Here is an 11925-nt window from a genome sequence, read left to right on the forward strand (position 1 = left end):
TGAAAATCTTATCACATATCCTAGATATATTTTCAGAAGATAACGATATCTGACGTTGACATGTGTCCAATGAAGATTGGGCGATTATCTTATCAGAAATCATATATATTTTTTGTAAGAAAAAAGTATCTAAAGTCGACACATGACAAATGAAGATTGGTCGATAATCTTATCAAGTGTCATGGATTTTTTTTTTTATCATAATGATAACTTTTTTTTTTCCGGGAACAATATTTATACTTGATATATAATTTTATTTGTTTTTAAAACTTATGCATTAGTTTTTTTATTAAATTAACATTGTATGATTAATCTAATTGTTAATTTTTTAGTTAATTAAATTATAAGTTTAATAAATTATTCAAATTTGAAGTGTGAATAGTGGATTGGCAGGCAAATTGTCTTTCATTGGTGCATTGTATAAGCTAGAGGCAATTGCCAATTTGGGATGAATAGTGGATTGGTAGTACCAATTTGATTGACAAATCAGCAATTGCCCTTGGTTCATGGGTGCATTTGCTCTTATAGGACTATGGGGTTAGTTACAAGCTTACAATATGTTATACATGCATTGTTGTTTTTTGGTCTGTAAGAAACTTCAATAAAAGCCCAAAAAGGACAGCAGGCCCAAAGAGCTCAAATACAAATCCTAAACCGAAGGAAAAGTGATATTCACACACTATTTTCCATTAAAAATACTAATCACACACCCTTTTATGTTCTAATTAACACACAGAAGGGTCTGTAATCAATAATTTATAACACAAAAGGGCATGTGAATATCATCTCCTGGAATAAACAAGAAACACTCAACCTTAATTGGAAAATATGGCTCTTTCCGTTCTCTCTCTGATGGCGGGACTTTTCGTTCTCACCTTATTTCTTGCTTCTCCTCTTGATGGTGGCGAAGCAGACAGTGTTGATGACATCGCCCGGCTTCAAGCACCAGAGAAATCAGATTTTGGCTTCTCTACTTTATGGGGGCCTAAGGTTACATTTGGTGCGATCGCATCCGCTGGCAACGTAGTGGTGGCTTCGGGCTCTCCTCCCGATGCTTGGGGCTGTGCTACTGTGTCGGACCAGTTGGTTCGATCTTTTGGTGACCCTAGTTTTGAGAGTAGACAGCCTGGTGTTGGACGTGGGTTTGGTCTAGGAAGTGGTGTGGCTCGATTGCCGGGGTGGTCGAGAGGCGATGTTTTTTTATCCAACGAGCTCTTCTGTCTGCTGTTGGGGGAGTTGACTTGAGCGCTGGCAGAAATGCTAGGGCTCTGCTGATGGAGGATTCCAAAAACGGCGGTGTTCTAGGGGTGGATGGTTCTGGGGTTGCAAGCATCAAGCAGGCTTGGTGGGACTGCATCTAGGGTTTGGAGTTTGGTCCGTAGGCCCAAACTCCAAACCCTAGGCCCAAACTCTCCCTGCCTTTGGGCCTACGTTTTAGTTTGAGTTTTTTTTTCCTCTTTTTACTTAGCTTGCAGCTAGTTGGGTTAGCGGGCAGCCACTTTTTATTTTTATCTTTTCACTGAGCCCGGGGAAGCGCCTTCAGTGTAGGGTGTTTCTTTCGGTATTTGAATAAAATTGGGGAAGACTCTTGGCTGTGTTCGAAGGCTTCCCTGATAGTGTCAGGTTACTGTGGTACTTGAAGCCTTATTTCTCAGATTACATTATGTTTGATTAGTCTAGGTCTTTACTATAAGTTTTTTATTCATGGCTCAATATTGTTGTAGTCCGCCTGTTTGGGTGAGTCATTTTGTAATGTTTCGTACTTTACATCCCATGGGTTGACACCCCCTTTAATTAAAAAAAAAAAAAACTCTCTCTCTTGCTATTATCGACATAATATACAAAAGGGTGGTTCTATTCAGACCTCCCAATTTGCTTTTTATACCTCCTCCTTTATTTTTGTCCATCAAATTTCCTAACTTACGCTTATTTTTATTTTACATATTTGAATACCATTTTATCAACTTCCTATTCCATTCATTTATATCTTCAGCTCGAGTTGGTTGCCGGGTACCAAGTTCACCTCAAAGCTTCCACGATTTGGTCGGCGGCGCAAGACCAGAAACAAATATTCGCAAAGAAAAGAAAGAAAAAAAGAGGAATTGGTTTGAGTTAATTGTTTGGTTGCAAAACAAAGTTTGCATGTTGATAATGAGAATAGAAATTATATTTCTTTAGTAAAGGATTGTAGAATACTAATTTTCGCTACCTCCGTTGCTCAGATTTATTCAGAAATAACCCATTGGATTGCTTTTGTTGCTAAATGAAAGATTAATATAAATTAATTCATAGTTCCTTAAGTTTGATAGAGAGACCACAGATAAAACATATTGGATCTGCAAAGAAATAGTGTAAACATATCGCATTGGAACTCTATTGGGATTGCAGACAGTTGCAATATTCGCTTGTAGTTTTTTTTTTTTTGGATATATGAGGGCCAAAAGCTTGTATTTTTTATAAAAGAGGTAAAACAGTAAATAGCAAATTAGGAGGTCTAACTAGACTCACCCTATACAAAATAGATATACCGTATACGGTATAGCTCACAGGCTCAGATAGCTAGAGAGCCAAAAAAAAAAAAAAAGAACTCTCTCGCTATCATCGACATAATATATAAAATAGATATACCTCAAAGGCTCAAATAGCTAGAGGACCACCACTATATATATATCATCACTCACCGTTCTCACTGAGTTCAGATTTCTGGAACATCAACAAGGAGAGAAACAAGAAGAAGAGATATGGAGGGAGTAGAGCACAGAACAGTCAAAGTCAACGGCATCAACATGCACGTAGCCGAGAAAGGCCAAGGCCCGGTGGTCCTATTCCTCCACGGCTTCCCGGAGCTCTGGTACTCATGGAGGCACCAAATCCAGACCCTGGCCTTGCTCGGCTACCGAGCCGTGGCGCTATTGGACGCCGTCGCCGGCGACCAGGAGAAGGTGTTCGTGGTCGGGCACGACTGGGGGGCAATCATGGCTTGGTATCTCTGCCTGTTTCGGCCGGACCGAGTCAAGGCTCTGGTCAACTTGAGCGTGCAATTCATTCCTAGAAATCCTCAGATGAAGTTTGTTGAATCCATGAAAGCTGCTTATGGGGACGACTATTATATGTGCAGATTTCAGGTTTGATCTTCTCCCCCTACCCTATTTTTTTTTTTTTTTGGTTCATAATATTTTAGTTTTTCCCTTAATCCGTTGGTATGGATATGTTTTTTTTTTTTTTTTGGGTGCAAAGAGCTTTAATTTTTTTTTCCCGTGTAGAATTGAGAATTTAGATCAATTTGAGCATCTTTCTTTCCCAGTTTTATCTAATCATCTGAATTCCTCTGTTTTCTGATTTGTTGGGTCAATCATTATTTCACAACATTTTTTTATGGTCAAACATATTATTTCACAACATATGTGTTGTTGTAGGTCATCAAAAAAAAAAAAAAATAATAATAATATATATATATATATATATATATATCAGTCCGGCTACGGTGCGGACGTCCGTACCAAAATTTCGGTACGGATTTCCCGTTTTCGATCACATTCCGGCCACATTTTTACATCTTAACCGTTCAGTTTTTAGGTCCTAATGTATAGATCACCTCTGCAAAATTTCAGCCAATTTGGTGATCGTTAAGGCTTCCAAAACTGCAATTTACCATCATAAATACGAACGGTTCCGGTTCGACAGATTCGATCCGTTCGTGTAAACTGCAATTAGGACCTAAAAATTGAACGGTTAAGATGTAAAAATGTGGCCGGAAAGTGGTCGAAAACAGGAAATCCGTACCGAAATTTCGGTACAGACGTCCGCACCTGAGAAAAATCCTATATATATATATGTATATATATATATAGGATTTCTCAGGTGCGGACGTCGTGTACCGATAGTGGGTCGAGTTTCAGATTTCGTGTACCGAAATGCTTGGTTTAGAACTTTATGTATAAGAATTATTAGTGCCATCTATTTGGTGTACTGTTTGTGAAATTTTCCATATATATATATATATATATATATATATATATATATATATGTTGCTGTTTAACCTTTTCAAATTTAAAGACGTCAGTGTCAAAAACAAAAGATCTACTGTTGAAATTGATTGATTTAATGTAAGTATTGGATATTCTCTGCCATTTTGACGTAAAATAATGACCAATCACTATCTAATGAATCTTGATCCCGCATGTATTTAGTAATTAAATTATTATTAACTGCAGTTTCTGCTTGTCAATGCATAGTTGGATTATAGTATTATACTATTTTTAGTCGTGAAGAAGAATCATTCAGAGGGCCGTAAGGGCATAAACATCTTAGCCTGAAATCAGGCCCAGCAGGATACAATCAAAGCTTTCGTGGTCACAAGTCCAATAGTGGGGGAAGACTAGATAAGCTAGCTAACCTCGCTTAGTGGTTGACCGATTAGATTGTTGTGCAAGAGTGTTCTGTATCATTGGTCTCGACCTTAAACTTAACGTTTATTCCAACTCTCTCCAGCGGTGGAGGCGGGTCTAATTAGATTCCAGAAGATCATGGTTTCATCTGATATGCAAAAGTTAGTAAATAATTTTAGATGAAAATGGAGCGGGATTTTAAATGCACTTTTTATATATATGAAGTTGTGAATAGTTTTTTAATTCTCCAATCCTGTAAGAACACCCCCATTCCCGCTCATTTTACATCATGTTGTATTACCATTTTTCTAAAGGGTAGTAACTTGACGACACAGTTTTGTTGGAGTCATCGAAATTAGTTCATTCTAGAAACAAAAACTGAGATTGCAATTGATTTGATTATGATAGACAAATTACTTACTCACCTTGTAGGAGCCTGGAGAGATAGAAGCCGAGTTCGCCCAAATTGGTACTGCAAGAGTTATTAGGGAATTCTTGACCTTTCGCCACCCTGGTCCGCTTTTCCTCCCTAAAGGTAAACTCTTTGGACATCCCCCAGATGCTCCGATCCCCTTGCCAAGTTGGTTGTCTGAGGATGATGTTAACTACTACGTTAGCAAATTTGAGAAGAAGGGCTTCACTGGTGGCATAAACTACTACCGAAACCTTGACCGGTATGTACTTCAAACTCTGGTTACATGTTTACTGATTAGAAGTTCCTTCTTTGATGTCCAAATGCCAATGTAATGTTGATGGTTTGTTTTATTTCTCGGCAGAAATTGGGAACTCCTTGCACCCTGGACTGGCGCTCAAGTGAAAGTTCCAGTTAAGTTCATTGTGGGAGACCAAGACCTAGTTTATAATTCTCTTGGCGCCAAGGATTTCATACACAATGGCGGGTTCAAGAAATATGTGCCGTTCTTGGAAGAGGTGGTTGTAATGGAAGGAGTTGCCCATTATAACAACCAAGAAAAGGCCGATGAAATCAGTGAACACATTCACGACTTCATCAAGAAATTCGAGTAATGCATTGCATCTCCCTGTGTATTGTGTTTCAGTTTGTTGTGTTCTTGTACCGCTGCTACCAGTGTTTATGTTCTGTATTCGAGTCTTGCCTGTCACTTTTGATGGCTAGCTACTAGCAAGCTGTTGTGGTCAATAATCATACCAGAAGCGACTTTCATCGGTTCATGTACTGTACTTCTCAAATCTCAAATAATGATATTTGAGAGAGAATTTGCTATGCTTTGATTGATAACAGGGCCTATTTATGTAGAGAATTACATGTGGGTTTTTTTTACCACTAGGGTCAAAACTTTCTTGCACCGGACATAATGATACCTAACTTTTAAAAGTGATCAAATAGGTACCTAGACCTATAAAAATTGATTAATTTCATACCATACTTTCAAAAGTGATCAAAAAGGTACCTAGACTTATAAAAATTGATCAATTTCATACATCTGTCCATTTTCTGTCACATCTCCATTAAAACTAAGGGTATATATAACATTATAACCTTTCACTAAATATTTAGTTGGAATGTCATATTATCCTCTAATTTTTTCTCTCTCTTTTTTTGTTCTTGTTCTTCCTCATTCTTTTGCAATCTGCATATTGCCTCTAGTCATCTACAACCAAACTATCAAAGCTTAATTCTTCTTTAGTTGTGATTGCGTGACTTTAGTTCAATCATCTTCCTTCTGCATATTGCATCTGTAACCCAAGCTTTTTTCTTGTTTATGTAAAAGTAGTTGGATCAATGGTTATTAAGCAATAGAACTGTGTGAAAATACAATGGTCTCGCCGCCGCCGATGACACCACAAAATTGTAATTCGAATTCAAAAATTTTGCAGAATTGGAATTTGAAACTGAATACAGAGATACACAGATGCAAAATCAAACCCATAAATTGAAGTGATTTGTGGTCAGAAGGATGATCAAACATCTATAACCCAATCTTCTTCTTCTATAGAATTAAAATCTTCCATACAATTTCAATTCCACCATGTTAGAAACAAATAAGGTTAGGATGTTTCCCACCTTCTTAAAAAATAAAGAAAAATGGAGGAGAGAGAGAGAGAGAGAGAGAGGTAGACGATAGAAGAAGAATAAGAGAATCAACAAAATAAAATAGAAAATAATTAAAAATTAATTTTTGTGGGAAAATACTATTATAACCCCAAAAAACACCTCACATGCACCGCATGTGATCAATTTTAACAAAGAAGTAACGGAAAATAAGCCGAGATATCAAGTTGATTTGTTTTTAAAAGTTTAGGTATTATTTTGATCACTTTTGAAAGTTAGGTATCATTCTGTCCGATGCAAAAAAAGTTTAGACATCGTTGGTGATAAAAAATCATATAATTATGTTAGTGACCTTTTATCTTGAACTTGGACGTGAAATCTTTTGTCTTGAACCTGGACAGGTTTTCATGGATTGTTGGGAAGAGATTACCTGCACGGTTTGTTTTGAAGGATCATGAGACTTGTGATGTTTGTGCTTATTTGTTGGATTGTCCTTGATATAGAACAACATGATTGAGACTTACTTAAGATGGTAATGGAAAATTCTAAATAAGTGAGATGGGATTGAGATTGTATTAGCTTTGTCATAGGCATCTGGCCACTACTCATTCCCCTCTGAAAGGTGACAAAACAAAGAGATGCCACCGATGAATCAAAATGATATCCCTTCCGACCATTCGCTTTTGTTAAAGACAATATATGATTGGTATGCAGGGGCAGAAGTAAAATTTATAAGTTGGGTAGGCCGAGAAGTAAAAGTAAATTTAATTATATATATGGTAACAAGTTTAGTACCTATTATTATTTCTATTTTTGGTGCAAGGTACTATTATTAGTTGGCAAAACTAGGAAGTTTTTATATATAAACTTTTCTATAGAATTCTTTTTTATTGAAGACAAGAAATGCACTAAGAGCATCTTTAGCAATGCTAACTATTTTTGAATCAATTTTTTGTCAAAGTAGCTACAAAGTCATTTTGGCTAGCCACCTTAGAAATACGTCTTCATCAGTGCTATCTATTTTAGCTAGTTTTGAATCTATATACTATCCAAGCTTAATTATTCTTTACTTGTGATTGCGCGACTTTAGTTCAATCATCTTCCTTCTGCATATTGTATCTAACCCAAGCTTTTTTCTTGTTTATGTAAAAGTAGTTGGATCAATGGTTATTAAGCAATAGAACTGTTTGAAAATACAATGGTCTCACCGCCGCCGATGACACCACAAAATTGTAATTCGAATTAAAAATTTTGTAGAATTGAAATCTGAAACTGAATACAGAGATGCATAGATGCAAAATCAAACTCATAAATTGAAGTGATTTGTGGTCAGAAGGGTCATCAAACATCTATAACCCAATCTTCTTCTTCTATAGAATTAAAATCTTCCATTCAATTTCAATTCCACCATCTTAGAAACAAATAAGGTTGGGACTTGGGATGTTTCCCACCTTCTGAAAAAATAAAGGAAAAGGGGGAGAGAGAGAGAGAGGTAGACGATAGAAGAAGAAGAAGAGAATCAACAAAATAAAATAAAAAATAATTCAAAATTAGTTTTTGTGTGAAAATACTATTATAACCCAAAAAAAAAAACACCTCACATGCACCACATGTGATCAATTTTAACAGAGAAGTGACGGAAAGCTGAGGTATCAAGTTGATTTGTTTTTAAAAGTTTAGGTATTATTTTGATCACTTTTGAAAGTTGGGTATCATTCTGTTCGGTGCAAAAAAATGTAGACACCGTTGGTGATAAAAACTCATTACATGTAGAGAAATATAGAGTCGTATAAGGAAACATAATCGTACATTGATTGGATATCTACGAATATCTCTAATGCTAACCCTATTACAACTAGAGCAAGTAACCTAGAATTTGGGTCAGACACATATTCTGGATTTACTTGAACACTCCCCCTTGTGTTGCCCAAACGTGGTGCTCTTCTCGTTGCCTCATTAAAAACCTTGCTGAGTAACAAAAATCATGTAGGACAAAAATAACCTCGGTCGAAGGGGAAAAAGAGCACAACACACCCTTCACGTTTCAAGATCAACATGTTGACATCTCCCCCTGATGTCTGCGTCTCCCCCTGATGACTACGATCATGGGAGTTCGGATAACTTTCGCAAACCAATATTTGCAACATGTTTCTCGAACGTGGATTTAGGTAGTGACTTAGTGAATAAGTCTGTCACATTGTCCTTAGATCGAACCTGGTTCACTCTGATCTTGAGGAGCTTTTGTTGTTGCTGATTGTAGAAGAATTTGGGCGATATATGCTTGGTATTGATGTAGCCTTGCTTCATTTGCTCTATGCAAGCAGCATTATCCTCATAAATGCTGGTAGGCTCATTTGTGGTAGATTTCAAACCACAATTGCTTCGAACATGCGTAATTATGGATCTAAGCCATATACATTCACGAACTGCTTCGTGAAGAGCAATAATCTCTGCATGGTTCGAAGAAGTAGCGACTAGGGTCTGTTTTGTAGACCTCCAAGATATCGCGGTTTTACCCATGGTGAATACATAACCAGTTTGGGAACGACCTTTGTGTGGGTCAGAGAGGTACCCAACATCAGCAAAACCTTCCATAACACTTATGTCATTTTGGGATGGGGAGAGGGAACGCAGACCACTATTAGTGGCGTCCCTGATGGGTCTGAATCCATCGTCTCTCTGTAGGGATAGAACAAGCCCATATCAATCGTACCACTTAGGTAACGAAATATATCTTTAACACCAGTCTAATGGCGTCGTGTTGGCGCATACCTATATCTAACTAACAAGTTCACGGCGAAAGAGATGTCCGGTCTTGTGCATTGAGCTAAGTACAATAATGCGCCTATTGCACTTAGATAGGGAATTTTTGCCTGTAACACGTCTTCATCGTCATCTTTTGGACGGAATGGATGCTTCTTTGGATCAAGACTACGAACAACCATTGGGGTGCTTGAAGGCTTAACTTTATCAGTATTGAAACGCCTAAGCATCTTTTGGGTATAAGCTCATTGATGAATCAGGATACCATCTTCAAGGTCCTCAAGTTCCAAACGAGGCAAAACCGTGTTCTCTCAAGATCTTTGATCTCAAACTCAGATTTCAAGTGTTCAGCGGTTTTCCTTAACTCCTTAAGGATGCCAATAAAAATTTCTCATACATTTTTTTAAAGGTCCTTGACTTAAAACACCAAAATTGGCTAAAATTATTTCACTTACCCCAATAACAAATTTTTATTCCCACCCTGTCTAAAGCAAAATAACAGTTTTGCCCTTGACTTAATTAATTTATTACATGTGCCCTCTATATCTCTCTCTCTTTCTGCTCTTCCATGATCTGCACACACTCTCTCTCTCTCTCTCTCTCCCCCCTGTCGCTCCAGTCTTCTTCGTCGACAACGTTCTCACCTGCGATAGCGACAGTGACGAGAGCCTCCAAATCTAGATGCTCTGCGCAACGTGTCATAGATCGAGAAGCTGCATCGGTCTTCTTCTGCAACCGGATGATGGGGAGCCGGCGACAACTCAAACCCCGCAGCTTCTCAAGATTGAAGAGTGGATTGGTAAGGCTTTGAGGCAGTGGAAAGATGAGCGCTCCATGAATCACCGTCCATGATTTTATATCTATGAATTTTATTTGAGTTTTTCAAATCGCTTTGCTCCGAACTCTCAGATTCAGAAAACCAAAAAATCCAATTTGGGTACTTGCGAGTATGTTAAATCTCCAACGAATTTGTGAAATGAGTGATATTTGGTTTCTATATGTGGGTATTTGTGAGGAAGAAGAAATGTGTGGTGAAATGGGCAGAGTGAAAGCGAAAGGTTACTTTTTTTTTAATAATGGGGTTTGGAACCCAGTCAAGCCGGGAGGCTCATCCCCACGCCCATATTATTATTTATTATATTTTGCCGCATCAGGGGGGACGTAATACCTGAACCCTGAGCGTTCATAGGCATAGTACAATTATCCTCATAGAGACCATCCTGTAAGAAACCAAGTGCCTCATCTAAAATAAGACCAATAGAATGATCTAAGCTAGCAAAGTACGCTAAACGATCAGCCACACTATTTGCTTCACGAAAGATATGCCGAATTCTAATAAAATCAAACTCTTGCAAATAACCCTTGCAGTCATCAAGAATGCGGCTTACCTCAGAGGAGCCCCCACCATGATGAGTCAAAGCAGCGACCACGGTCGAAGAGTCGCTCTCAAGTTCCACCTCCTTCCAACCTTGGCTAATAGCCCATGCTAACCCTACTCTACAAGCCTCGCCTTCCCCATGCAGAGCTGAACCCATATGTGGAACAAACTTGGACCACGCCCCTTTGAATCTGCCCAGCTCATCACGTGCAACCACTCCAATTCCACCATTTCCAAACTCACTCCGAAACGCACCATCAACGTTGAGTTTCAGTCTACCTCAAGGTGGAGCCACCCACTTTTGCACAGTCACTCTCCTATCTTTCTTGTTGTTCCTCTGAGGGTGTAGACGTTGGTAATCACCCAGCAATTGCATGGACCAGGCTACTGCATGCATGGGATTAAAGCTACCCCCATTCCAAACCAACCTATTCCTTTCTTCCCAGATGGACCAAAGACCCATGAAGAAAACATCCACTTCCTCTTTCTTTAATCTACCCACCATATCATGAACCCATTCCTTCATAGTTGGAGCTTCATGATTGTGGGCCCGCAACCCGAGGGCACTATAGAGCCAAAAACATGCAACAACGTTACAATTTTTGAACACATGCAAACTGGATTCAACGTCTCCTTTGCAAAAGACACACGAAGCATCCTCCAAATGTACCTTTCTTCTTAAAGCATCTTTTGTAGGTAAAATATTCTTGATAAGTCTCCAAACAAAAGCTCTCACCTTGGGCTGAACATTGGCACTCCATACCTTCTTCCACAAACCTCTCATTCCGTCGTGGCCACCAGAGGTAGATGCTTGGGTGGGCATTGAAGCAGTCCATCTAGCAACATGATAACCGCTTTTCACTGAGTACACTCCATGCTTGTCACTAGGGGCAATAGGAATTTTATAGCTCTTTCACTTTGTCTGTTATTCTATCTCAAAAGGCCGACGTCCTTTTTTTTTTTTTTTTGGTAAAATGGGGGCAGAAGGCCTAGAAGGAAAGAAAAAAAAAGAAGAAGATTTTATTGGGGACAATAGAGGTTTATTAAAGGTCTATTGGGGACAATAAGTATTTTGAATTGATGTAATCTTCTCGCTTTTTTTCCTTAATGAAAGTTTTATTTGTCTAATTTTAGAGAGATTAGTTCCCATTTCGGTGACCGAAAGATCTATTAGAGGGCAATATAGGTTTATTGGTGGGGGGCAAGAAACCTCTCCGACCCATATGAGATCTCTAATAACCTCTTTGGGGACTTCTGCCGAGGTTTCATAAACCTCTGTTGCCCCTCTATTGGGGGGCAATAAACATTTCCGGCGATCTATGAGATCTTCGATGGCCTCTTTAGATACCTCCGGCGAAGTTTTT

At 38.4% G+C, this 11925-nt stretch overlaps 1 protein-coding gene across 1 annotated transcript; it reads left to right on the top strand.

The window, feature by feature from the left end:
- The first annotated feature begins 2705 nt into the window (after nucleotides 1-2705).
- LOC133711052 (uncharacterized) lies at nucleotides 2706-5603 on the top strand. Its single transcript, XM_062137227.1, has 3 exons — nucleotides 2706-3125; nucleotides 4821-5062; nucleotides 5165-5603. The coding sequence occupies exons 1-3, from the start codon at nucleotides 2742-2744 to the stop codon at nucleotides 5412-5414; spliced, it is 876 nt and encodes a 291-aa protein (XP_061993211.1). The 5' UTR covers nucleotides 2706-2741; the 3' UTR covers nucleotides 5415-5603.
- Nucleotides 5604-11925: the final 6322 nt, after the last annotated feature.

This window comes from Rosa rugosa, chromosome 5 (assembly GCF_958449725.1).
Source record: "Rosa rugosa chromosome 5, drRosRugo1.1, whole genome shotgun sequence".
NCBI lineage: Eukaryota > Viridiplantae > Streptophyta > Magnoliopsida > Rosales > Rosaceae > Rosa > Rosa rugosa.